The sequence below is a fragment of the Leiobunum rupestre genome, chromosome 1 (assembly GCF_980474605.1).
Source record: "Leiobunum rupestre chromosome 1, qqLeiRupe1.1.hap1, whole genome shotgun sequence".
NCBI classification, from domain to species: domain Eukaryota; kingdom Metazoa; phylum Arthropoda; class Arachnida; order Opiliones; family Sclerosomatidae; genus Leiobunum; species Leiobunum rupestre.
The window spans coordinates 36,430,476-36,457,670 of record NC_143384.1 but is presented as its reverse complement, the minus strand read 5'-3'; the positions used below and the strand labels follow the sequence as shown (position 1 = coordinate 36,457,670).

The 27,195-nt window shown below is 37.0% G+C and overlaps 4 protein-coding genes across 8 annotated transcripts; 2 read left to right on the top strand and 2 right to left on the bottom strand.

The window, feature by feature from the left end:
- Positions 1–154: 154 nt before the first annotated feature.
- Positions 155–10,223, top strand: LOC149962241 (meiosis 1 arrest protein-like). Of its 2 annotated transcripts, XM_090179201.1 has the most exons (8): positions 155–254; positions 315–637; positions 704–838; positions 899–1,108; positions 2,914–3,153; positions 5,925–6,176; positions 9,604–10,070; positions 10,136–10,223. In XM_090179201.1, the coding sequence occupies exons 1-7, from the start codon at positions 203–205 to the stop codon at positions 10,048–10,050; spliced, it is 1,659 nt and encodes a 552-aa protein (XP_090035327.1). In that variant the 5' UTR covers positions 155–202; the 3' UTR covers positions 10,051–10,070; positions 10,136–10,223. The 2 variants fall into 2 exon arrangements, with proteins under 2 accessions (XP_090035327.1, XP_090035320.1); XM_090179194.1 differs by having other exon boundaries at positions 9,604–10,159.
- Positions 10,114–15,812, bottom strand: LOC149962240 (intraflagellar transport protein 27 homolog). 2 transcript variants are annotated; one of them, XM_090179217.1, is made up of 7 exons: positions 15,601–15,812; positions 15,461–15,540; positions 15,345–15,404; positions 13,774–13,833; positions 13,577–13,694; positions 10,986–11,095; positions 10,114–10,229 (listed from the first exon to the last, which is right to left on the bottom strand). In XM_090179217.1, the coding sequence occupies exons 1-7, from the start codon at positions 15,689–15,691 to the stop codon at positions 10,131–10,133; spliced, it is 618 nt and encodes a 205-aa protein (XP_090035343.1). In that variant the 5' UTR covers positions 15,692–15,812; the 3' UTR covers positions 10,114–10,130. The 2 variants fall into 2 exon arrangements, with proteins under 2 accessions (XP_090035343.1, XP_090035348.1); XM_090179222.1 differs by lacking the exons at positions 15,345–15,404; positions 15,461–15,540; positions 15,601–15,812 and adding an exon at positions 14,886–15,151.
- A 41-nt stretch (positions 15,813–15,853) lies between these two features.
- On the top strand, positions 15,854–25,051 carry CNPYb (FGF signaling regulator protein canopy b). 2 transcript variants are annotated; one of them, XR_016481366.1, is made up of 7 exons: positions 15,854–16,068; positions 16,156–16,279; positions 16,346–16,480; positions 16,561–16,645; positions 19,699–19,819; positions 19,879–20,284; positions 24,821–25,051. XR_016481366.1 is itself a non-coding variant. In XM_090179209.1 (6 exons), exons 1-6 carry the CDS (start codon positions 15,882–15,884, stop codon positions 19,980–19,982), a joined length of 756 nt encoding a protein of 251 aa, XP_090035335.1. In that variant the 5' UTR covers positions 15,854–15,881; the 3' UTR covers positions 19,983–20,812. The 2 variants fall into 2 exon arrangements, 1 of the variants encoding a protein (XP_090035335.1); XM_090179209.1 differs by lacking the exon at positions 24,821–25,051 and having other exon boundaries at positions 19,879–20,812.
- Positions 22,750–27,045, bottom strand: LOC149962238 (protein singed wings 2-like). 2 transcript variants are annotated; one of them, XM_090179180.1, is made up of 8 exons: positions 26,898–27,045; positions 26,114–26,825; positions 25,712–26,036; positions 25,479–25,652; positions 25,148–25,331; positions 24,763–25,082; positions 24,143–24,422; positions 22,750–23,160 (listed from the first exon to the last, which is right to left on the bottom strand). In XM_090179180.1, exons 2-8 carry the CDS (start codon positions 26,317–26,319, stop codon positions 22,892–22,894), a joined length of 1,758 nt encoding a protein of 585 aa, XP_090035306.1. In that variant the 5' UTR covers positions 26,320–26,825; positions 26,898–27,045; the 3' UTR covers positions 22,750–22,891. The 2 variants fall into 2 exon arrangements, with proteins under 2 accessions (XP_090035306.1, XP_090035313.1); XM_090179187.1 differs by having other exon boundaries at positions 26,114–26,369.
- Positions 27,046–27,195: the final 150 nt, after the last annotated feature.

Sequence of the window (27,195 nt, the reverse complement as noted above, 5' to 3'; positions counted from 1 at the left end):
TAACTTGCCGGTCAAAAACCACGTGTTGGTTTTGTTTACCTATCCGTTTCCATAGTTACGAACAAGCTACGCTTCCTTTTTAGTTTGAGGTTATATATCTAGATGTCACTACTTCACCGGCCACTTTTGAAATTTTCGCGTTTGTTGGGGAATTTTAAAAGGCCTATAATTTCTGTGTTTCTTTTCCCCGCTAAACTTAAATATGACAAGGATAGAGAAATTAGACTGGCGTTCTGTATTTAACAAACAACCAAGTAAATTAACGCTTGTTTAATTAATACAAAGAATTGTTTAAATATAAATGTTTTTTGCAGATCACTATATAATTCTGGACGCTACTCCAAATATGAATGAAAATACGGTTTCGAAAATATGCAAAGTTCTGAAAGACATCCTAAGTCTTTGCTACGCCATGAAAGGCTCCTGTCGCGTATCAGCCTTGGGTTTCGCGTTGATCGGTTCTCACAGCCAATGCGTGATACCATTGTCTTTTTTCAAATCAAACTACCAAATTATAATAACGAAACTTTCGAATATAGTAGAAAGTTTCCGACAGGTTTTCCAAAATGGTCCAACCGCTAAAAGCAGTTTTTCTGCCGCTTTGGGTGATGTTTATTCGCAGTTTAAAGAGTTCAAAGTAATTTATTTTATAATTTTTATTAATTTAAATCGTGTAAACATTTTGAGAATAATTTTTTTGAAGGATTTTAAACCTCAGGAGGATGTGCTAGACCAACTGCAGATCACAGTGTTCACCTTTCAACCTGGTAAAAAAGTGATTCAATTGATTGAAGTCATAATTAAAGAACTGAAGGTCACTTTTGCGTCTAAGATAGAAGTAAAACTTTCTACATCATACTTAAACAATCAATTTTATCAACTTATGACAACATTTTAGGTCATCACCATTAACCATCGCTACTCCGTCGAAGCCATCCTCAAAAATTTTTCGTCCAAAGAACCCGTTGAATCTTCCATTTCACCCAAATTAGAATGCGAGGAGCTGAATTTCGCTTCAGACCCGTTGTTAGATTCTCTTAGTTGCATCACCGACATCGAATTTTCGAGTCTCGATTTGGACGTGTATCAACTGGAAGGCTTTTTCAAGGTCAAGGTTTTTCTTACTTTAAGCAAAATTACCACAGAAGTAAATTAAATTTGAAAATAAATTATCCTATACCGATAACAGCGATTAAATTTAATTTTCCGACGTGTAGTTTAAATATTAAGATTAATTTTTAGCGCCGTTACATATTGTAGAAGGATCAGATCCATTCACGGGGGTAACGCCATTAGAGGTATATTTGTAACTACCCGAAGTGTCAACAGATGGCGCCAACAGTCTGAAACTGTTAAAAAAGTTTGTTCTTCTTAAAAATTACCTAAAATAGTGTTAGAAGTTTCTTTGAAAACAAATGAGCTAGTATTTTTTCTCTATTTCCTAGTGGCGCCATCTAGTATAAATAGAAACATTAAAATTGAACCTCTAAGGGCTTTTCTCGAAATGTTTCTTTCCCTGTAAACTATTTGTTAAAAGAGAAACAAAGGTGGCGTGGTGAAAAGAAAGTGGCAGAATTTGCACCAAACTGCACTATGACCCTGGTGAAAGGGTGAAATTTAAGGTGGTACGATCTAGTTCGAAGAAAGTCCGCCTGTGGCTCTGCCGTAAACCTCCAAAGCTACTGGCTTCAGTGTCACGCTGCAGTGTTGTTCCGATTTCTGGAACGTTTTGTCCCAAATCACAAAACGTACTTTTTAAAGATTTCAACGTACTTTTCCGTAATACGCCTAGTTCGCCATCTAGGGTGAAACTTTCATCGTTATTTAAAAAGGCGCGAAATTTGAATTTAATTAACTGTCGCGTTAACAATATAATAGCGTTTTCCAATAGATTGCTCGAGATTTGCTCCGAATCTGTCTCTGACGTCATAGACCTGGCCTCAATCAATTAGAGTAAAACAGCAAATGGAACATCCCATTAACATATTCCAGCGCTTTGTTGTTTTTCGTCTGCTAGTAATTTGAATTTTCGCGTCTTGGTCTGACATTTTGCCAAAAAATCTTAAAGGAACACGCCAAAATTTGTTCCGATTTCGATCTCGATCCGTTGATCGGTTTTAGGCGATCTAGGAGCACCCGAGAGCGGGAAATGGAACACGCGAACCTTGATCGAAGAAGATCCGAGCACGCTAATGGAACATAACATCTTGATCAGAGCGATCTAGAGCGCTCGAGAGCAGTCAAATGGAAAACGTTATAAATCAAGGGTTAAAAGAATGGAAAACCATGTCGCCAAGCATACGTCACAGTAAAAATTAACATTTTAGAGTTTTTTAGTGTCTGATATACAACGGAAATGTAGAATGGACTGAGAAAATATTTCAATTTATTTTTAAAAACAAGCAAAAAACCACTATAAAATTATTTCAATTTCTATTGATAAATTGAAAACGTGCTAAATACGTGTAAAATATTTGGAAACACATTTTCGTACTACGAAATCCGAAACGTATTAAAAAAGTACAATTGTACCGCCCGGAACACTACTGTCACTGTGCAATTTGCAATTTGCAATGTTCTGCCACCTAGGAGCAACAAACACAGCACCCCACACAAGGAGAACGCAACCCGTCAAAAGTCGTGGATTTTCTTGCGTACATTTTTCATTGTCTAGACGCTTTAGCGCCTGCTGCCGTCGGAAGGGGAAAATTCGGAAATTGTGTTCCCCCCGCCCGTAAAACGTTCAGCGTAAAGGTTCGTCCAATGAAATTCGTACACAACCCTTCGTTAGCGTGTTTAAAGGCTAGCTGCGTTCTCCTTGTGTTTGTTGCTCCTAGCTGCCACGTAGTTTTCCCTCACGTCACTTAAGTTTTATTAATTATCTCCATAACGTTTGGCATTTTTTCTGAGCAGAATTGGCTGCACGATGCCGGAAGTGACTTGGAACATTTGCGTCTGTACTTTCCCAAAAACAGCTTCTTCCGAGAAAATGACTTTGGCGATATCGAGGACAAGGTGGTGATTAAGTGTGACGTCAGAGACGCTTTGATTAACCCACAAATCTTGCCAAATGGAAGTCAGTTCTTCATCGCTAGTGACTTTGGATGCTTGCAGTTTATGACGCCTGGAAACTCCAAATCTAACGTCAATAAGGTACGGATATAAGCTATAGCTAATAGCCAGTGCCGTATTTCCGCCTAGGCCAACCTAGGCCGCGGCCTAGGGGCCCATCCTTGGAAGGGGCCCTCCAGTGACCGTAATTACGGTATTCGAAGTCATAAATCTATAATATCAATCGTAATTTATATTGGAGAAATTCCTAGGTAGAAGATTTTGTTTTAAAATTACCAAACTTTCTGCCGGGCAGTTTACGGACGCAGCCTTAAATCGAAATGTTGCAAAATTATCGCATATTTAGTCGACGATTGTTAAGATCTTTTATTTAGTAATATAACCGTAGGCCGGGAGTAGTGGCTCACTCCTGTAATCCCAGGCGTCCGGGAGGCAGAGTTTGTGGATGGCCGTGTGAGGACGACCACAAATCACCCAACGGGTGGTCGGAATACTTCCGCCACGGGTGTCCCCACGTATCCCCCCGTTGGCGTGGCCGTTACACATATCTCGCCCTGATTAATCAGATGGACGAGAGGACTGAATTGTCCCACACGTTACAATTTTTGCTGAATCAGGGAAATTCAGGCACACCCTAGTTCCAGGGATAAGAGTAAATTCAGCGCGTGAAAAGGGGGCCCAGACTCCTTATCTGCCTATAGAGTAATGGCACTGTGACGTCCTAGTACGTCACCCATGGCCAAAGCTACGGAGTGCCCTGCTAATAGCTACGCCATATTTTGGTTGCCGTAGAAAACTAGATAGGTAGCGTATTAGAAGACAGTATTTGCGTGTCGAAAGCCATTTAAGAACTATTAATACAGTAGTACGAAATAACGCGGTTACGATGGCTGAAATAGAAGCTTTTAAAGGTTAATATTTGTTCAAACTTTGTTATAATTTTACATTGTGTTTCCTCCTTGGTAACACGATAAAATATAAATTATGGACCCCAAAGAGAGTAGTTAATTCGAGCGATTTCATTCTAGAGTTGAAAATAAACACGCGAAAAAATTGCTCCGAGCAGATCTGTCAAAATTGGCAACTCAGTTTCAAGCGATCTGAGCTAGTGTTCGAGATCATTAAAGGGAATTTACCCTCAGGTATTTTATGTGGAACACCAACGTTTGCAGCTGTGACCGCTTTTGCCTTTGGCTTTCGAAATGTTTGGCGCCACTGTTCAGGGAAATTTGAAAAATTGAAGGGGTCTTCCATAAAGGTTGCTTTGCAGGTTATATTCCCTTTAAATGGAACACGCATTTATTGATCCGAGCACACAAATGGCACATAAAAGGTTGGTCGGGGCGATTTTTAGCGCTCGCGAGCAGTCAAATGGAAAACGCTATCGTAAATAATCAGCTAGGCTAATACCCAAGGCACCACCTTAGGCCTAAGTCATCGACCGACTTTTAAAGCCTTTAATACAGGTGGCCGGGTTACAATGCGTAGGAGGGTGGTGGCATGCCCTTCATGCCACGCGTGCCAACAGCTCCCTACACTAACTATTGCCGTTAACCTCTACAAGTTTTTATGGAAGGGGAAACCGAAGAGCTCGGGGAAAACCCCTTAAACCAGCGGGGAGAGAACTTGCGAAATCAACGCAGAAGGAGTAGTTCCGAGTTTTCACCCAGTGCCACAAGCTGGGATCGAACCCAGCTCCTCTTGCTGCGAGGCGAAAGTGCTAACCACTCCGCCACCCCACGTATAGCGTGAATATACTGTAGAACGTATATGGATCGCTTTTCTACGATCTGGCTATCGTACAGGGAAGATTAAATGATACATTTCTATAACGCTCTTCAATCGCGTCGTGAGATGCCAGTTTTAGGGAAATATTGGGTCAGAAATTTATATACTGGTGCTCCAAGCTAATCAAAACGCCTACTACACCGGTGGTCTCATCATTCTGCCCTACGCCAGCGTCCACAAGCCCGGACAGGTGACAAATCCAGAATGGGTAGCAGAACCCTACTACTGATGGTCTCACCCTCGACACAAGCCACTCAACCCAGCAGAAGGTGCAGCAATGGGGCGGCCAGCTCCCACTTCGCGTACAGCTGTGGGACAGAGAGTTGATGGTATAGCAACTCCAGCCAACACCCTACCTACCTTCAGAAAGAGCTCCTAAAGGGGAACGACGAGCACACAGCAGTCCAAGTAACCCGGCACAGCTGGCACCGGAGATCCCGGTGTGCTCCAAAAGGCCGGGGAAAATAACCACTGCGCCTCATACGGAGACCCGACGCCCCACAGCATGCTACCCAATCCTCCAATTTGCCTGGACCCTCTCCGTTAGCCTGAGCCGAAACCCAGTTTCCAGCCCATACCTGACCGAAGTCGGAGGTGAAGATAGGACCATTTGATCAGAGCTAACATCTCCCAGTACGCCACCACCCTTATGGGTTACAAGAGCCGGACCCCAACTCCCCGGTAAAGCCACTAGTTATTGCACACTGCGACCCATTAGGGGCAATTTTAGGGAACCAATGAGATATAGCAAAAGTTGATCAATTAAAAGTAATTAAGGACCCATAGAGCAACGCTAAAATTTGATCAACTTTTGGATATAGCTAAGTTGAAATAAATACATTTTGGGCTCTGTAAGTGGCCGGAGAATAGGCAATACAAATCGGTTTAGCTGCGGCATCATCGACACTCTCCAAACAGAGTTTAGAGCCAGTTGGAAAAACGCTCTTCCCGTACACGCTGTTTAATCCCCGCTTTTGCAAAAGTATTAGTGCCCTGGGTCTAACACCGAGAAGGGTATAGCCAGATCTATATGAATAAATTAACGAACAAGGTATATATTGTAGGTTCCAATGTACAATCTAGAGATCGTGAAGGCCTTGAAGATATCTGGTATTTGTGAGTCAGTGTTATTCGGTACTCCCATGATCCTGTCGCCAACCCAGTGCTGGAAAATGGAGTGGGAGCAACACGAACGCAACCAGGAACTGTTCCTGGCAGTGAACGACATTTTACACAGCAAGGGTTTGTCCCTATTGGTCAAGAAATGCAATGACCAGCTCGTCGGACTGACCGGTGCTGGATCTCACATGACCCAGGTAATAATAGTGTCAGAAATAGTTGGGCCTTCGACTATTTAAAACGATCCTACAATACGAAATAATAGGGTTATACAGGGTGTCTCAATTTGCTCGATCAGGCCATTTTTCTCAAAATGTATTTATGCTAGTGTTCTGAAATTTTCAGGGTTTATTTGGTAGGTATGGAAGGCTTTGGTTATTAAATTTTAGAAAAATCGAACGATTTTGTGCCGTTTTGGAAAATTTATTTTTTCACCGGTAGGTGTCACGCAAAATGTTTCAATAGAAAAGTTGTAGGGCATAGTCGCAAGTGTAAAAATAATTTTGGTTCGGTTGAAAAAGACCTATTTTTCACTGAGTTTGGAGGTCGGGGGAAAAACCAAGTTGTACTAGCAGGCAATAGCCTTTAACGAATTGTAGATAACATGCATTTCAGTTATGAGATTTCGAAAAATAAATAAATAATAATTAGCCCAAGTCACAAATGTTTTTTAATGACTTCTACAAAATGTTTTCAAAAATGCCACCTTCTGATGCAATGCACAAATATGCACGATGTTGCATATTGCGAAATGCTCCCCGAACCATTTCTGGAGTCACCCGGCGACATGCTTCGATGATTCTTGGTCGTAAATCTTCAACGCTCGTCCCAGGTGTTTGGTATACGTAGTCCTTTACGAATCCCCAAGGAAAAAAGTCGAGTGGTGTTAGATCAGGGGATCTTGCAGGCCAACGAACAGGACCAGTTCTTCCGATCCATCTTCCAGGAAACTCGTCGTTTAGATATGCAACCACGTCACGATATTGGTGAGGTGGCGCCCCATCTTGCTGGAAACAGATGCGTCTGTACTCGGCCAGAGGAATGTCGTCCAACACGTTGGATATTTCATTTGGAAGGAACTCCAAGTAGTTTTGACCGTTCAGACGATTTGGCAGGAAGAACGGGCCCATAATTCTGTCACCTAACAGACCAGCCCACACATTTAAGCGAAACTGCACTTGGTGGCGGTGAGGAAATCCCCAGTGTGGATTCTCGTAGTGTTGGTTTTGACGGTTGAAAGGCCCATCTCTTCCGAATGAACATTCGTCGGACATCAGTAGTTGATCGTGAAAATCCTGGTGTGCGTCAGCCATGAGGCAAAACCAATTGCAGAAGTCGAGTCGGCGCTGTCTATCACCGGCATGCAGTCCTTGGTGAAGTGTCGCTCGATAAGGATGAAAATGGTGTCTTTTGAGTGTTCTCCAAACGTAGTTTCGATCCAACCCTAAGTCAAAGCTGGCAGTCCTGACGCTCGCTCGAGGATAGGCGACGAAGTAGGCAAGTATGGTGTTTTCCATGTCGATGTCCTGGAGACCACGACCACGAAACCTCGGATTGATATTACCCCAGTTGTCGAAGTCGCGGACCACTCTAAGAACCGTCGTATGACTTGGTCTGCAATTGGGAAATCTTCATCTAAATAACTGACTTACTAGAGTAGCATTACGACGACCTTCTCCGTAAAATAATTCTAGCATATGAGCGCGCTGATATCGAGTGTAAAGAGGGCGGCATACTGGACAACAATCGGCCAAGCTGAGATAATGTTTTAACTTTGAAATGTAAACGCTTTAAATACTACTCGGACAATTGATATTTCACGTTAAAAAACAACAAAAGAAAAATAAGCGTAATTTTTGGTCTACAAATCTTTGTTTGATGATCTTACTCGTAACCACGTCGAAATGGAAGACGCGGTCTTTGTCTACTTTGTCTAATTAGGTGTTGAACGTAATAATTTTCTTTAACAATAACTTTTTGCAGATCTGATTATTAACTACATAGCTGAAAGCATAAGTTTCCCAAAATAAATGTACATGTGTGTTGTGATTATGTACGATTGTTTACGTTAAAGGCTATTGCCTGCTAGTACAACTTGTTTTCCCCCCGACCTCCAAACTCAGTGAAAAATAGGTCTTTTTCAACCGAACCAAAATTATTTTTACACTTTCGACTATGCCCTACAACTTTTCTGTTGAAACATTTTGCGTGACACCTACCGGTGAAAAAAAAATTCCAAAACGACACAAAATCATTCGATTTTTCTGAAATTTAGTAACCAAAGCCTTCCATACCTAACAAATAAACCCGGAAAATTTCAGAACCCTAGCATAAATACATTTTGAGTAAAATGGCCTGATCGAGCAAATTGAGACACCCTGTATAAAATCATAATGATATGAAATTATAAGGCACTCTAGAGGATACTAGGCCCACAGAATGAAGTCCTACAATGATATATAATTTGTAAATTTACAGGATACTAGGCCCACCCAATGAGGTCCCATAATGAGATATCATATGGGAATTTACAGGATAATAGGTCACTCTACAGAATACTTGGTCCACCCAATGAGATCCTAAAATTCAAAATATTTTATGTTCAAAGTTCTGGCCACAGACCATAGAGCTCATTTGCGCCCAACTTTATATAAATGCGACGTCCCTCGAATATTCAAACAAATTAGTTGGAAGAGCCAAAATAAAACGTTTTAAAGCAATATCAAGGCGGTAATTTAAAAGCACGGACTTTTTAAATGTTTTAAAAATTGAGCCAGTTACTTAATTTCAAATCGCCATTCGACACTCGCATTTAGCTGCTTAGCGGAATATACGTTGATCGAACCATCTCGGTTACTAAGCTCGGATGCACGCGCTCGAAATGTTGCAAAAGACAGTAGAAATAGAGGCTCCTACAGACTTTTCACTCTATAAGTCAATCAACAACGCTCTTCAGGGGCGTAGGAACCAGGGGGGCAATGCCCCTCCCTAGAATTTTGCTGGGAGGGGCAACTAATGTTATTGCCCCCTCCAACTTTTTGGTCAGTAGAAATCTTCGCAAGTCTCAAATTCTCATTTTAAAAGCATAAAAACCTTACACAACCTCAACTGTGTTTAAATTTCAGTCTTTTCCCGCCAATTTACATAGTAGTAGGGCAAAGTGACCTAATTTGGACCACGACCAATTCTGAACCACCTTTTTAAAACTCATATGAAAAATCATAGGTTAGCCTATAGCTCGAACATTTATTTTGAGTTTTAAATAATCCGCCAAACCTCTTCGTTCTTCAAGTTCTTGTAATAAATAATGTTTCCAAATAGATGGCAGTAAATATGTAGAAAACTCAATATTATTCAACTAACCGAATTTGTTAAAAGCCGTCATGCGCACCTTGGTAATTAAAAACCAGTGTAGTAAAAGGTACACACGCATTCGAAGAAGCTACACTCGATTAAAAATTCAAAACCATTCTCCAGACCCCTTTTGGTTTCTCTTTGCCCCCTCCAACTTCTAGAACGTTCCTACGCCCCTGACGCTCTTAGTGGCAAAAAATATGAAACTAGTCGATGCACTATCTTTAACAGAAAGCCGCGATTCTGAGCATAATTTACGTTCAATTCCAGAACCACTTTCTGATAATGGCATCGACGAAGCAATGTATGCTGATTAAGCCGATCGCCAGCAGAGAACTAGTGCTTCCCAACATCTTGGAGGACGTTTTCACTTGCGAGTTCCAAAAGCCATCGGATTCCATTATGGACGCCGTTACCAAGTGCTTCTCGACCTTGGACACGGAGGAGGAGTTCAACCCTCTCAGCGTATCTTCGGGTCTTTACCACCAACTTTGCAAGACCACCGGGGAGAGGGTTAAACCTCAGAAAAGGAACCAACCAACGTCATCCTCGTTAACGGCGGCGTCTGCTAGAGCTTCTGTCCCGAAAACTGCCAAGGTCGGTCCCAGTTTTAAATGGAGCCAAGTCCGGAATCAGATTATACATTTCGAAGACAGAACTCCTCCTCAGTTTCAACCTGCGGCTAAACTTTTAGCCGATAAAGTACCCTTGAAGTAACGTATTTTGTGTGGTCACTGGTGTGCTATTTTCAATTATATTTAACCCAGTTGTTGTGTTTTAAATATATTTTATATGATTTAAGTTAACAAGTGGTAAGCTGAGTTCTTTTTATCGTAAAGTTTGTGCCATTCTTGAGCCAAATGACGAAAAGCCTCGTTTACGTTAGTGGCGTCTTTCTGTGGGAAATAAAAATTTATATTTTGTTCGATTAATCGACTTTTCAATGTCAGAAAGCGTCATTAGTCTCAATACGAATATTCTTTATATTAATGGTTTTCGATTAATAAGCCCAACCCATTCTATCATGGCGAATAGCGCACAACAGACGATTTCTCCAAACTATAAAAACTGTCGTCTGCTAAATACTGGTTCAGTAATTAATCTATAGATGGCGGTGGTGTAATTGGAATCTCTAGTGTATTCATACCAACTTAAGGTGGGATAGGCTTGTTGTTTCCGATAATATGACTCCATATTCAACGATAATACGACTCCATATTCAACGATAATAAGAATCCATATTCAACGATAATATGACTCCATATTCAACGATAATATGACTCGATATTCAAAGATAATATGACTCGATATTCAAAGATAATATGACTCGATATTCAAAGATAATATGACTCGATATTCAAAGATAATATGACTCGATATTCAAAGATAATATGACTCGATATTCAAAGATAATATGACTTGATGTTCAACGATAATATGACTTTTTGAAGCAGATTAATCGATGATTTCGATTAATCGTGGTTTCGCGGGTTTAGAACGATTAAACACGACTAGCATAAGATTGAAACTTTTCTGTGATATTATTTAGATTTCTAATCGTACCGGGCAGTTTGTTTTTCAGTTCGATCAAACATTTTAATTGATTTTTGATTAATTTTAAGCATATTCAAGTATATAAAAATATTCCTTACTGCCGAACATTCGTAGTAAAGTAGGTTGTTTTTCTGAGCGAAATTGGCCGCAGCATTCTTGTGCACTTTACGTCTGACGTCCAAATCAGATTTATTTCCGATTAACAAACCTGTTGAAACAATAAATAAAATATGAGTTAATTAAATAATCGACACTGGAGCGGAATTGAAGTGAACGATAATGGTCTCTCAGATTCTTAGATCTGCCATCAGATCTACGATTATGAGGAAACCCAAATTCGTTCAAACGCGTAAAGGTAATCTATAACTAAAGTCTTAAAGTTTGTCCTTTTATTTATTTATTTATTTATTTGTATGTCATGTTCATTATTTGAAATTTTTACTCAATGTTCAGGGCCTGATTTCGAACTAAACGCGCCTAATTCCAAATACCTGACATGGTTATTAATCTAATTCAATTTTACTCATAATTCAATTTTACTTTACTCGACTTTCGCATCTTTGCTTCCCTTATCTATTTTCGGCTGGTCTCGACTTTCAATTTTTTTCTCGACTTCAACCCCTTTGCTTCCCATATCTCCTCTCTTGAGTTCCTCGCGCCCGTCCCGACCTTTCAGCTTTTTTAACGGGTTAGTGTGAAATTCGTAGAAGGAGAGGTTTAGTTGGGATTTTTAAGTAGTTGAGGACTTTTTGCTACGTGTGTTACGTTTTTGCTACCGTTTTGCTACAGCGTTTACCTTTCTTACGTACAAATCAGATCTAATTCATTAAAACTAAGACCCCGGGCGCACGGCCGCCTTATCCATAAAGCAGACTAGGCAAAGTGCCTAGGGCCTACGAACATTTAAGGATACTTTAGGGCCTACGATTCCATATAATAGGGCCTACGAAGGTCCGAAAAGTCGGTAAATCAGAGATTTTTGCCTTAGGCCTACGGAAAGGTTAAAACGGCCCTGCCCATAGATAAAATAACTTCGTATATAGATAGGAAACTTCATGTTGTAGAAGGGACGCCAGAATTTTGGCCGACATTATTCTGGTGGCGGCACCCGAATAATATTATTTGGTGAAGTTCGCACTACTCGAAGTACGTACTAGAACCTTGGTGTAACGCAATCCCAATTGCAAAGGCTTAACTTCAACTTAAGCGAGCTATATGTATTAAAAGTACTTTTTCTTGAACTGAGAGCAAAATTAAAAAATAGCACTAAAGAAATAGCATTCAGTAAAGATTTCAAGTTTGTTTTAAACGGTATTTCTGGTATATTTGAAGACATTTACCTTGCAAAATACGTTTATTCCCAAAACTCCGACCTCAAATTCCTCAATACGTTCTACCTTGTCTACGCTCTTGAGAACACAGCCAACTGGCGCAGTCACTAGATGTCAGGGCAATCTCGTGAAAGTCAGTTTGCCCCATTGAAGTTTCCTATCTATATACGAAGTTATTTTACCTATGGCCTTTATCTATGGTTCTGCCCGGGCGAAGCCGGGTATTAAAGCTAGTTAGTTATAAAATAAAAGTTTTAGAAATTGAAAAATATTTAAAATTATTCTTTTTAATCATCTACTCTAATAATTTAAGTTTGAATTCAAAATGAAAACATTTAAAGGGAATATAACCTCAGGTATTTGGTGTGGAACACCAACGTTTGCAGCTCTGGCCGCTTTTGCCTTTGGCTTTCGAAATGTTTGGCGCCACTGTACAGGGTAATTTGAAAAGTTGAAGGGGTCTTCCATAAAGATTGCTTTGCTGGTTATACATGTATTCCCTTTAAATTGATATTTTTTAAATTCTGTATCACTGAAGAGTTTAGTATCCATTTAAGATTTTTTATTTAACCCTATATTTATCAGTTATCCATCTTATAAGTTCACTTTTCCCTTAAAGGGAATATAGCCTCTGGTATTTCTGTCGCCCTCCGCGGGTTCCAATATTTTCCGCTGCCTCCCATGGCTTTTCACACTTGCGGCGCTGATAATCGTTGATTGTGAAGGGAATAAAGGAAATTGATGGGGTCTTCCATAAAGAACGCGTTGGAGGTTCTATTCCCTTTAAGAAATCCATTTCAGAAGTTATGGCCTGGGGACAAAATAATGGGGTAACTATCCATTGCGATCGGGATTTTGAAAATAACGGCGGTTAGGCGTAACGATTTGGATCTTTCCACATTATCACTACAAGTCAGTTTACTCAATTAAAAAGAAGAAGTTTAATATTAAACGATCAATTAACTGTATGTAAAAGAAAACCAATCCAAGATTGAAGTTGCAATTGGCGCTTGAATAAAAAAGCGTTTTTAGGCCTAATATTAAAAACACGAGGTTTCCTGTTTGTTATACTCTTTACAGACGAGGCTTATAAACCCGGGTTTGGATCCCGTTTTTGAAACCAGAGCTTATCTAGCTATACTGAAATGTGCTATAAAAATTTATCTTTGGTTTACTGAACCCAGTTTTATTAGCCTCGTCTGAATAGGGTATTACGGGAGTTTCAAGAATTTCCCGCTACGCGGTGCGCGGGTCGTATCCATTTGTCATCTACAATCTGTAGTACAATAGTTTATTTTTTTCGACGGACCTTCCAAAATGGCATCCATGGCCCAAGATAGGGAGTTTTTTTTTCTAACCTGATAAACTGATCCCTTTATTCAAGAATTTCGCCTTTTCTAACCACATAACGCAGTTGTTGAAGGAGGTTTCCGATGTAACGTCAAAAACTATGATAATCATGCTAAGATTGTTCCACTGAAACGGAAAGTATACTTTAATTAGACCAATTACATGGTTAATCCCATCGGTCCATGTTATGAAAAATACGTTTTACCAATTTCTGAATCATTTCCCCGTAGATATCTTTGCCAGAAGAATCATAAATGTACATTTCCTAAGCATTTACATAAAATTCTTTAAAGTTACTTAATCCACTTTATTCGTGATACACTTGGCAAGGCTTAAGGAGTTGAAATAGGAATTAATGGATCTTAAAATTCATTTTGCGCATGAAATGATGAAAATGCGCTACGATCTTAGGTCACGGCCCCCAAGTACAGGGGGGCCGTTGGTAGGGTATCTATTTCAAGCGGGTAAAACAATGAGCTTAGGGTGCGTCAAAATTATACGAATTCTTCCCTTGATAGTGAGAATTCTCACTTCTCAAAATTTTGACGGTCCTTCTCACAGGAGGTGACGTAATCTATTCTCACGAGTTCTCTTGAGAAGAGTGAGAATGCCTCTGAGAATTGCTCAGAATTCTCACTTCTCAAAATTTTGACGGTCCTTCTCACAGGAGGTGACGTAATCTATTCTCACGAGTTCTCTTGAGAAGAGTGAGAATGCCTCTGAGAATTCTCACTTCTCAAAATTTTGACGGTCCTTCTCACAGGAGGTGACGTAATCTATTCTCACGAGTTCTCTTGAGAAGAGTGAGAATGCCTCTGAGAATTCTCACTTGGTCAAAAAGGGGGATATTATAAATAAAAATGGCAGCTAATATTCTAATCAGTTTACTTGATGCTGAAGAAAATAATCATGATATTTTTGTGGACGAAAATGAATTTCAGAGAAAACCTAATGTTAAGTTAATTTCCGATGAAATATTTTCTTTTAAAATATAAATAAAATGTTTTCTTTCTTCATATATGGTTGTGAAATCGTGTAAAAATAATATTTATTGTCAAAGGCTTAGTTCGTGGCATTCTCGTAAGCCGCCATCTTTAGAAGAATCTTTTTACATTTGACGCTTTTTAGCGAGTTCTCACGGGGATAAAAATTATCACGAAGAACTCTTCTCAAGAGAAGAATTCCTTCTTAGAATTTTCACGCACCCCTGATGTACCTCATGTCACGCGCCGAAAATAAAATTTGAAAATCGGTCAATTTCCGGTTAAAATATTCAGTCGTCTGCTATGATTTCTGTTGGGTAATGTACAACTATACCTTTTTGTAGATTCTGTTGCGATGATACGATATTCCATTCGTGTCTGGGAGGCGGAGAATGTGGGTGGCCTTGAGGAGTGAGGATGACCACCATTTCCCCCTCCCCCGGATGCTTGTTATACTTCCGCCACGGGTGTTCCGTCCCAATCCCCAAATATCTCCCCGTTGGCGTGGCCTTAACACATAATCCCAACCATAATTAATCATCTACGATTTGGGCCAAAGGATCCTTTGGCCCAAATCGTAGATGATTCCGACTGTCGGACCCAACTGTTGGCCGACTCCGTCGGGGCCGACGTCATCGTGCTGATCGGGGAGGAAACCATAATATGCCGGCCTGTATAAACAAAAAAATAAATGAAAGTCTTCTCCATATTTTAACTCAATAAACCTTGTCTGTTGTATCACGGGAATAAGGTCCATAATAATTGTAAATATCGTTAATGAATAATTTTATACCACTTGATCAGGTGGGTCTTCCAAGGTAACCGATTTCACCACAATATTAATGCCCAAAGTCTGAAAATTTATAAGCCATTGGTGACAATAACTGAAATATCAGATTAAAATCTTACCATCGAATAATTTTCTGGGAATCTTGATTTATCCCGATTCAAAACTTCTATAAGAGCAGTTTTTCCAACTCCGGAATCTCCTAAAAATATTGCGTTTAAGCTGGCTTAACTATATTTTCAGTGTTGAAAGTTGCTTTTACCTGAAACAGCGCATTTAACCCTTAAAATGTTGGGAATTTCGTTCTTATTAGCGAAATGGTGCGGTTTTCCACCAAGTGAATCCTGTTTCATAATTATTTTTGTTTAAAATTAATGAAAACCTAAACATTTAACTTAGAAACGCAAAAATGGTTGAGGTCTTCACTATTTGCTTTGAATTTTCCCGTCTCGTTACCCATGGTAACGGGAAATATTATCGTTTTCCATTGGACGAAAATCAACGAAACGGAGATCTACAAATCACTGACAGACACGTTTTTTTATGGCCGTGGTCGGCAAAGCTGTCGGGTTTTACCTGTTTAAAATGTGCCTTAATTTTAAATTAAATATCACTATTATAGTAATTTTTATGCTATATTCAAGCCATATTTTTTGTTCCAAAGAAACGGAGGTTAAAAAGACAGTGGAGGAAGAAGACTATGGCGTAAAATATGCTAATGAATGTGAAGGTATAATCATAATGGTGACAGATTGCCAAGGCTTAGTGAAAATGCGCCGACGACGTTGTTTTTTTCATGTGATGTTTTCATTTTTAGTTTGTAAATATTTTACTCTGGAACTTGAAGATCGCTTAAAAGAAACAGGGAAAAGTCACGATGTTATTGAAACAGGTTATGCATTGGATGCGCAGCCGAAAAAGAGGAAAAAATATTCAAAATCGTAAGCGTCTATGCAATACCAATTTTATATATAGGTGCTTTATATTGAATTAATATTATTTACTAGTGAGCTACGACTAGTTGAATCATTGGAAGGTATCTGTGATAGGTTGCTAACTTATAATATTCATAAAGAAAGATCGGATAGTACTCGTTTTGCTAAAGGGCAGAGTACGACGTTCAAGGTTTTAAATGATTTAGTGTAAGATTTTTATTTTGCTTTTAACTTTATCTATATTTTAATGAAGTGATGTTTATGATCTGTTACTAATTTACTTATAGTGATAAAGGTGTTAAAGTTGAGTTAGGCATTCCACATGAATTATGGGATAAACCTTCAGCCGAAGTTACAAATTTGAAAACTCAGGTATACCTTTTTTTTTCTGCATGAAATTAATGATTGGGGATAGTTTTTAAGCTGTGACCCATCCTGCTGATTTTTTGCTTTTAAATTGGTATGTTTGATTTAGTAATTGGTTTTCCAAACATGATGAACAAAGTTTGTGATTTGTATTTAGTACAAGGTGACTTTACCCAATGTTACTTTCGTAGAAAATGCTTGCCTCGTGGTGTGGTTACAGTATGCAGTCTTGTATGCTAATATTGCTTTCATATCGTGTCTCCCAAAAACTCGATCTTCATTTTTAAAAGAGTATTGTGCTGGACAAATACTATGATCATTGCCCCGTTTTTTTAAACCTACAAACGTAATCTACTATTTAATTCTTGAATACATGAAAAGTATAATGTAATATGTTTCTTTTATTATTTTTTTTTATATTAGTACTAGGCTGTGTTCAGTAACTCAACGAAGTATCTGAACAATTATTTTCGTTGAGGCTGTTGCTAAACGTGACGTAGGATCTTGTATGTTGAGGCGTCTGCAGTTATCCTTACTCCAAGCTGTTACTTCACGTGACCATTGAGCAATGGTAAAACCTGCTCTTACAGCCGATGACTTTGTTGCTCAACGGACGGGCAACGTGATGTCAAAAAAACCCGTTCAGTAAAAAATCCCTGACCGTTGAGGTCAGCGCCGAGCTTTTTGAGTTACTGAACACAGCCCATCAACTTAAGACTAAATAAAATTATTCTAAATAAGTTAACCAATTCAATTGTTAAAATATCTTTTTAATTAAAACCATCTTTTGTTTAAAATTAAATTCAGTGTTAGTGGAAAAAATTAGCTAATAATGGTGAGTTGGAAATGTGGTTAGTGTTTCACCTCGCAGCAAGAGAAGCAGTTTGATACCAGGTTGTGGCACTGAGTTAAAACATGGACCAACTCCTTCTGCATTGAATTTGCCAGTTCTCTCCCCATTGCTTAAAGGGGTTTTCCCTCAGAGTTCTTCGGTTTCCCTTTTCCATAACAATTTGTTGAGGTTAACGGTAAATAGTGAGTGTTGGCTCGCATGGCATGAAGGACTTTCGACCACCCTCTTACACATGATAACCTGGCCACCTAATTTAAAGGCACTAAAGGTCACCAGCCTATGTGGGCTTAAGGTGGTGTTTTGGGTATTAGCCTGTCTGATAATTATTATAATGCAATAATGTTCATAAATTTTAAACTATTCAACTTTAACTGCCATGAATAAGTTTTAAAAGTACTAGGTGGAATGCTAAGTTTTACTTAATTCTAGGGCTGTGTGAGTACTTCGTCTTGAGTCCGAGTCGGTTACTCGGACTTGAGACTTAAATCGTTTTTCTAGGACTCGATCGGGTACCAGGGTCCTTTGCCAAGGCTTAAAATTTACTTGAAGTAGACTTGAGTTTTTTAAATAAAATGAAAAATTCTGGCGAGTCCATTATTTCCCGGCGATTCTTTTTTGGCTTGGTTTCCAAATATTCTGCAAAATTTCTTTATTTAGTAGTCAATATTTATCACAAAAGCGATAAATCCCTAATAAAAGTGATAATAAAATTTAGTTTTTGCGAATGTTTGTAATTTTTTAATACCAATTCAAAATTTCAAATTAGTTACCCAAATTGGGTGAAGTGTACTACAGCGGCCTCATCGAATTTGATATTAATTTTGGTTGCGCCTGATAGACCTTGTCACGTAGATGTCGAGGGTATTTTTTATTTTGGCCGCAAATGATTATTTAATTGTTCAACTTAATTTTTTTAATTTTAAAAATTTCTCATTTTCATTGAATTTTATATTAATTTTGGTTGCGCCTGATAGACCTTGTCACGTAGATGCCGAGGGTATTTTTTATTTTGGCCGCAAATTATTATTTAATTTTTTAATGTAATTTTAAATTTCTAATTTTTGGGCATTTTCACGTGTTTCGTTGTACTTATTTCCGTCGTGTGTTCGCCGACACCACAGTTTCGGTGTCCTAATGAATTCCACGTGATATTCCCTTTTTGTATAAAATCAATTACAGTTGTTCATTTTCTCGATGTTTTGTATTTTTGGGCCACAAAGTGATATTCCCGTACCTTATCAAATCTTTTACAGTTTTTGTTCATTTTCTAGGTGTTTTCTATTTTTGGGCCACTTTGTTTCTGGTTGAGATTAAAAGTATATACTTGATGCGTAAGGCTTGGTACTGTCCTCTAGGTCGCGTTATAGATGGCCCATCGCTTTTTTTAGTATGGGGTTGGGGAGGCGCTGCGCGCCCCCAGCGCTTGAGCGAAGTGAGTGCGCGGCGCCGTCAGGCGCCAATACGGGGATTTTAGTAACGTCTTTTACGTGTTTTGGAAGTTATCACACGGAAATTCCCTAAAATTTCTAAATTTTAAAAATTAAGTTAATTAAATTATCATTTGCGGCGCGAAAAAAAATAGTAACGTAATCTACTGTAACATTCTCCGCCACAAAAAAATACAAAAACACGGTAATTCCCTAAAATTACTAAACTTTTAAAATTAAGTTAATTAATTTAATTATCATTTGCGGCCCAAAAAAAAATAGTTTCGTAATCTATGCGTCAAGTGCTACATTCTCCACCAAAAAAAAACACGAAATTACATGAGGCCGCTGTAGTGCAATTTTGCCCATAAATTTAATTAGTTAAGTACATAATGAATAATTAGTTAAAATATTTTTTCTGATTTTAAATGGTTAGGATAAAATTTAGGGCACGAATAGGAGTTGATTAGAAAATTTGGCCTCGAAGGAGTTAAAATCCATTTCTTATGGACTTGAATGAGTATTGCAAAATTGGACTCGAAGAATCGCAACTCGACTTGAAACCTAAAAAACCGAAATCGCACACCCATACTTATTTGGGGAGAAAATATATTGTCCACTATTTGCCACATTGCCAGTAAACCAATTATTGTACAGGCTGGATAGTTAAACTATTTTTTGAAAACATACTCTTTAAAAATGAAGATCTTATTCTAAACTGTAAACACGATAAACAGTTTCAGTGGTTTGATGCACTAAAAATCCCCTAAATTTTCTAGTGTGAAACGCTGCTTGAAAGGCACGAAAGTGATATTGAAGACTGGTACTTTAACCACCAAGAGAGTGTGTCTCTGCAGAAATATCTTTGCGTTGATAAAGCCCTCCAAAAAGGAGATACTGGTAATGTGAGGATATTAATTTATCAGTTGATTTTACGTTAATCGGAAAAATTCTTTCAGGGTGCTTGTTTGAAACGGCATCTGCTTCGGAAAAGCCAACGACTAAACCAAAAACAAAAAAGAAATCCAAAAAGAGTGAAAAATCAGATAAAACGGAACTATAGTTTTTGATGCTCGTTGTGTATATGAAATTGCAGACTTTTTCTAGATGCTTACAATTTTTTTACCAAATGTTTATTTTTTAATTTAGTTTTCATACTTGTAGGCCTATAGTAACTAAAAATTTATTTCTGGGGTAAGATCAGTGCTTGAAATGGACCTGAATGCCATTCCGTTGAAGTTTTCCTCATACCATTTTGGTTTGTAAAGATTAGTTTTTAATGCACAGCTCCCGTTTTCCAGAATAATCGGGAGCTTTGAAAGGAAACACGTTCCGGTCCGTGAATAACTCCATTTGGAGCACTGGGTAAGATGCATATTATGAAAGATGTTCTAGACCATACTTACATAATATTAATTTGGGAGACACACTACCTGACCACTTTTCTGAGGAGTATGAAAATGGTGTGACTTTTGACATTAGTATAATTATTCTTATAGTCAAGGCCAGAATTTATTAGTGATGATTCAACTATATGTAAGCATTTTTCCTATTGAAAAAGGTCACGAAATTAAGCTATTATAACCGTTAATTGTGATACCTAAGTACCATTTTTATTAGTCAGCAGCATTTACTTTTAAAACCAAACCCTGACTGTGTGACAGTTTCGTCTTAAACTCTAATTTGGATTGTTTACTTGTCCCATTCAAATGCTAAAAATGTTGTAGTCTATGGTCTGGAATTGGTCTCACTCTCTTGTTGATAGTGGGTATTTGCAAAAACTATATTGGATGGTAAATTTCAAAAGAACAAAATCCTCTTCACCAGCCTTGGGCAAATAAACCTACAATGCAGATTTAATTCCTCCGCCCTGAAACTTCCCTATCAAAATAATTAATGTAAACACAGCTGGCCTCGAGGTACTTTCTAAAGAAAAGATTTTATACTGTACAAGGCAGACTGGGAATAATTATAATGTGAAACCAAATGGTTCAATATAAGGGACATTCACCTTGTACATTGTTTGATTTCATTTTGTAACAAGAAAAATGACCCTGAAAAATTGTCATTTACATAAATATTAATTTCTGAGAAGTAGGCCTCTCCGAGATTTATGACTCTTCTTTCTAGGAAATGTCTAGTCATTTTGTAATAAACCGGGAATTTTATTTAAGAAATCTAATGGATTCTTAAGAACAATCTTTGCCAAAAAAAATTAAATGACTTTTGACAAAAAAATTATATTGTTTCATCATAATTGTAACAGTTTTTATTATTCCATCTCTATACACAGAATTTAAAAATACCCTGCATTTTTGGTTATTTCTTATCAGTAAAGTTTGGACATAAACCTTTAAGCTTCTCCGGGACTTCAGTGATAGTTTGAAATATATACACTTATCCAACTTGATTTTTTTTGGGGGTAATTGGTTTGCTGCAAATATAACCCTACCTTAATTTATATTCATAATTACCACGGGTCGAGTTTTTTTAACTAACAATCTTTTTTAAAACAACAAAATGGGGGGTAAACTTACAATATTAATTACAAAAACACAAACTAGGACTTTATTACTTGACTAGAACTACGTTGTAAGAAACGTTTTCTATATAATTGAATTTTTATCTCTTTAAGTAGCGTGACACGAATTATAATCATTAAAACTTGGCCCCTTTTAGATTCAACTCTTTGATAACATATTTGATATATTTTCTGTACAAATATAAGACGCTTAATTTACGCTATATTTTTAACATTTTAAATATTTTGTACAACTATTTAGTTTTAACATTTACGAATATAACATTTATACAGTGGTTCACAAGTAATGCTTTGTTAGCATCATAACAATGAATTACTAGAGCGACTAAACTTCGATATTATATTTCATTGGGTTAAGTATCACAAGACAAAGTTTCCAAAAGTTAGCTGTCTCAAATAAGTTTCTTAAATTGTTATTTAACTGATATAAGTTGAAAGCTACAATAAGCTTCAGCTTTCGACAACAATCATCTTAAGGAACAAGTATTTCGAAAATAAAATTTAGTTTTAATAAATCTTAATTCGGGTGTAGGGTTAATATAATTTTAAAACTATAATATAATCTTAATACAAATTTAAATTTAATGTTTTAATATAAATTTTTAAATGCACTCCAAGAATGTTTTAATAAAAATATAAATTGGTTATTAAATTTTGATTGGCCAAAAATTAATAATTTCCAAAAATAATATTTGATCCTATGATCATAATAGGAGTCGGACATTAAAATTTTTTGTTTTGAGTCTCAGTGATTTATGAAATCAAAAACTAATTTGAGTAGTTGTCATGCTATTTGAGGTTTTACAACCAATTGTTAGCACTTTCAAAATGATTTCCAATTTTTTGAAATTGTTTTCTATACAGTGTATGCGAATTTTACGCATAGCCAACTCCTGCGCATAACGATATTTTCACGCGGTGACCAATAATTTCAAACAGGTATTTGTGATATGTTTGTATAAAAATTTGATAAACCTTAAAAAAATCAATAAGATATGGCCATTTCAGAGAAAGAAAATCTAGCAGATATGGCCATTTGAGATATTAAACGAAAAACATTCGTACAAAACAAAACGAGAACCTATTTACGATGTAAATATGTTCTTTACACATCATTTTGAAAATATGCAAATTTATAGTAACTTCGGGGCACGAGCATAATTTTTTATGTTGTACCAGTTATAATTACCAGCTAGGTTTACTAGTAAAAACTATTTTAGTTGAATTTTAAAAAACTGGGGGAATTTACCGGTTCTTTTCCGGTACCAGTAGTCAAGCCCCAACAAAACAAAACGAGAACCTATTTACGATGTAAATATGTTCTTTACACATCATTTTGAAAATATGCAAATTTGTAGTAACTTCGGGGCACAAGCATAATTTTTTATGTTGTACCAGTTATAATTACCAGCTAGGTTTACTAGTAAAAACTATTTTAGTTGAATTTTAAAAAACCGTGGGAATTTACCGGTTCTTTTCCGGTGCCAGTAGTCAAGCCCCAACTTCGCTGTAATTATGAGGATTAGTACAGCCATAAAAACATTTAAGATATCTAAGTAGTTAATATAAACGTCACTTTGGGGACATAGTTCTTGGTTTTCAACCATTATTATAGGCCGTCCAATTACATTTTCATTGCCAGATTTGCAAATCATATCCTTGATATCAGGTATCTCTTTGCTGTACCGAAATAACAAAGCTATGGGAGAAAATTAAACATTTGTAAAAAACTTTGTCACTTAAATTAATATATAATAATTACGAGCTACGCTGAAAGGCCTAAGTCAGTGAGCTACTTTCAATTCCATTACTCTATTTGGTTGGTTTACAATTAGCAGGAGGGTGGTGGAAAGCCCTTAATGCCATGCTCCCTTGGCACCCTTTAAAAATAGTGGGAAGAGTTTCCACCAAAGCTGGGAGCGAATCCAGAATTTATTTTCCAAGTTATATATTCATTACAAAAGCTAAAAATACATTGAAACTTTGACTGCACTAAATCTTACAACCCACCTTGATCTTCATAGTTTGATAACCCCCCCCCCCCCCAATAACTTATCTGCCAAAGCCACTGATAGTCATTCACTAAAAAACTATATTATCATACAACTATTATTGAGGGGTTGTGACCAGGGGCAGCCTGTCATTATGCTACATTCAACTACATACTGGAAACCTTAATCATTTACAAAGGACCCATATATTTTCCAATATTTGAATTATTATTTATGCATTTGCTATCCATTATTTCCCATTGCATGTGTGACAGGTGTTATTTTTCACACCGAATTCCTATATTCTACATGTAACTGTAAATCGCTAAATGTTTTAACGCTGCTGCTGCAGCAATAAATTGTCTGTTTGCAATGCAATGAAATAAATCTTTTTAAAAATAATTGTATTTAAAGTAATATTAGTTTAACTAATATTTAATTGAGCCCCTCATATTTAATTATCATTAATGAATAAAAATGACTGTCAACGTAATGTTTTGCCATAAGGCATCCAGAAATAATTAATATTTGACCTACAATGGATTTAATTACTGATTGTGACATCTATAGTCTTGTCAGACTAGTTTTTTAATTACTAGTGTTATTTTAGTTAATTGAATATTATTCATAAGGGCAGAGCCTTATACTCAAGATCTTCAAAGTAACAATCAGAAAATTATAATTACTCACCTCTAAACCTGACTGTGTTGCAATTGCACACCCATGGATTCTTCGATAATCTCAATTCCGATATTTGTCCCAAAAATTTGTCCAATGAGTGAGTTGGAATTTCCCGTAATTGATTACGAGTTAAGGTCAGTACCGCCGTGGTTTTCAACTTAGTTTGACTTTCAAGTGACCATAGTGATTTAATGTTGTTACCGTCGAGGTACAAATGACTAACAGTTTCCCAGTTGGAGCTGTTCAAATGGAGTTTCAAGGAATCTATGTAGTTATCTTGCAAATCAACCTAAAAATATTAATATTATTATATTTCAAGTATGCACTATAAAGGGGTAGTTAGATACTGGGTCTCTGATAAAAGTAAAACCAAATTTTGAAAAATAATTCTTAAATTGAATTAAACCGCGTCCAACTTTGAAATTGACCTACACCGCGTCCAACTTTGAAATTGACCTACACCGCGTCCAACTTTGAAATTGACCTACACCGCGTCCAACTTTGAAATTGACCTACACCGCGTCCAACTTTCAAATTGAAGATTCAAGCTCAATGTTTTGTGCAGCCAGTAGTTATTCAACTAATTATATCTATAATTATCTTTATAAACATTAAAAAAATATTCTTACCTTCACAGTATAATAGGGTATATCAATTGGTAATTCTGTCAAATTTCTATTATTGCAGTAAAGAAGTGCTCCAATCCTGGATCTATCACTGACACACTTGCAAATATTGCACACTGGAGTCTTGGCAAAACTGTTTTCTATGGCCATTGTTTTCATCCATTTAGTCAGAGTCTTGTCAGTCATGTTTGATGGGCCACCTTGACAAATTATAGTGTTGTTATCAAACTTCCAAGAGCTCATTTTTGATGTGATTTCAAGAGCACCAGCTTCCACCCTCAGGTAAATCCATTTAAAATCTTCATCACAATACCAAGGGTTTCCTAGTCGAGTAAAAGTGATAGTTTCATCATTCAGTTTCCTTGGTATTAAATAAATTTAAAATTACCTAGTATCAATAATTTATTCAGCTTTAAATTGTTCTGGAAGGTGCTTTCTTTAATTCTAGAGAAGTTGTTTCGTGATATGTCTATTCCAACCAACATGGTTAATTCGTAAAATAAAGAGTCATCAAATTCCATTTCGTTCAAGTTGTTAGTTGATAAGTCTAGTAGACGTAGATTTAATAGACCCTGAAAATGACCAAAAAATGCGGCTTTTGATTTTTTATATTTCGTTTAATTTTTAATGTAGTAGGGACTACCACTTTTTTGTAAATTTCAGTTACAAATGAGAATTTTTTTTAATTTTTTTAATTTAAGAAATTGAGTAAAACTTACTTTGAATGAGTCAGGATACAAAACTTTAAGATCATTATCAGACAAATTTAAATTTTGTAGTTTGTTATTGTTGAGAAAACAGTCCCTTTCGAGGGTTGTAAGTTGATTTTGGGATAAATCCAGTGTGTGTAAATTTGTCAAATGGATAAAAGCATTGGAGTTGATCTTGTGCACCTAATTTTAACCAGTATTAAAAACTAATAATTAAAATTATAGTAAAAAAAGAAACGAACCTTATTTCGTGATAAATTTAATTCAGTTAAATTTGACTCCGCTTTAAAATAATTCTCTAGAACTGTGAGATGGTTGCTAGATAAATCCAGATATACTAATGATTCTGATAATGATTTGAGACAACCAGGTTGAAGTTCTTCCAAGGAGTTTTGCGTTAAATTAAGAGTTTTCAACAAGCCCACATTGGAAATGTCATGTTCGTAAATTTTTAGTAGTGTGCCCTTGACTATGTGTAGACTAGTTACGTTTTTAAGGGTATCCCCTCCAGTTTTAAGGTGAGCATTGATGACGTTATTATGCCTTTCACGCATAACCTGCCCAATTCTGCTCAAACATGACAAAAAAATTTAAAATTTAACCTTGTTTAAACATTTATTGTTAGATACTAGTATCTTGCATACCTTGAAAATTCATCGTATGAAAGATTTCCAACGCACCTCACGGATATTTCCAAGTCAATAAAGCATTTACAAATGGTTGGCATGCTTTTTAAATAATTGTCACAACTATAGCCCTTTTCTCTCCACAATGACGACACACACTGAATGTGGAGAAACCACAAAACCAATACCGCAAACACTTGCTGCTTTTCCATTTTTAACAGCATTCTCGTGGTAACTTTATATTAAAGCTCGTGACAGTTTGATGACCATATTCCTGTACAAATTCGCTTAATTTTCCCAAAATGAACACGTTTTATATCACTCACACCACTACACTCATAACGGTAAATTCCACCGAGATCCGTAATTCCAAGCAACAGTCGACAAATGAGGGTTTTTGATTAAATTACGTGACAACTTACGGAGATATAATCTGCGGAAAATGGTGTCATTCTGTGTTGCACATGTTTGATTGAATTATTTGGAAAAATATGGAGCAACAGCTTAATTAAAAGTTTAAACAAGCGTTACCCTGCCCTTACAATTATTTAGTACTTAATATTTCATAAATGTTGAAATTATATAGCCGGAAGTAGCATAACGTGTTTTTTCTTTTTCAATTTAACCTAACTTTAGTCAATTAACAAAGTCGTTGGATCAGTTCTTCTATATGGGGACAGTGGAATAACCTATGGCCTGTGGCAATTTCCAAGTTAATATTCTACCCCAGCTGTTACGGAAACATAAATTATATCACTTCCCTAAAGGCCTTTAATCATACACGCGCAAAAAAAAGCAATACCTTTATGTAAAGAACACTTGGCTTCAATATCTTGACAAATTGAGGTTTAAAAGCGCTCAAAACTTGTTTTTCCAAAATGTATTCATTGTTCAATAACTTTCGATCATTCTACCAGTACGAACGTCATGCTACTCTGGCATGAAAACTCTTCTAGACTTAAAATGGTTTCACAGTTCACTTCAAAATTATCTCCGTTCATGTCAACAACAGCTGGCATATTGCCAATTCTTCAGAAAACGACCGACCTTCGTACACGTGATAGTATTTATATGAAGGGTTTGTGGATATTTATAGCAAG

Coding starts and splice junctions, on each gene's coding strand:
- LOC149962241 (XM_090179201.1), top strand. CDS start 203: ATGACAAGGATAGAGAAATTAGACTGGCGTTCTGTATTTAACAAACAA. Junction 255..314: donor TGTATTTAACAAACAACCAA/GTAAATTAACGC, acceptor TGTTTTTTGCAG/ATCACTATATAATTCTGGAC. Junction 3,154..5,924: donor CCAAATCTAACGTCAATAAG/GTACGGATATAA, acceptor TATATATTGTAG/GTTCCAATGTACAATCTAGA.
- LOC149962240 (XM_090179217.1), bottom strand. CDS start 15,691: ATGAAACAGGATTCACTTGGTGGAAAACCGCACCATTTCGCTAATAAG. Junction 13,695..13,773: donor GGGAAATGATTCAGAAATTG/GTAAAACGTATT, acceptor TTTCCGTTTCAG/TGGAACAATCTTAGCATGAT. Junction 11,096..13,576: donor TAAAGGGATCAGTTTATCAG/GTTAGAAAAAAA, acceptor TTGTTTCAACAG/GTTTGTTAATCGGAAATAAA.
- CNPYb (XM_090179209.1), top strand. CDS start 15,882: ATGGCCGTGGTCGGCAAAGCTGTCGGGTTTTACCTGTTTAAAATGTGC. Junction 16,280..16,345: donor AGGAAAAAATATTCAAAATC/GTAAGCGTCTAT, acceptor ATTATTTACTAG/TGAGCTACGACTAGTTGAAT. Junction 19,820..19,878: donor CCTCCAAAAAGGAGATACTG/GTAATGTGAGGA, acceptor AAATTCTTTCAG/GGTGCTTGTTTGAAACGGCA.
- LOC149962238 (XM_090179180.1), bottom strand. CDS start 26,319: ATGCTGTTAAAAATGGAAAAGCAGCAAGTGTTTGCGGTATTGGTTTTG. Junction 25,332..25,478: donor TGTATCCTGACTCATTCAAA/GTAAGTTTTACT, acceptor GGTCATTTTCAG/GGTCTATTAAATCTACGTCT. Junction 24,423..24,762: donor TACCCTATTATACTGTGAAG/GTAAGAATATTT, acceptor TAATATTTTTAG/GTTGATTTGCAAGATAACTA.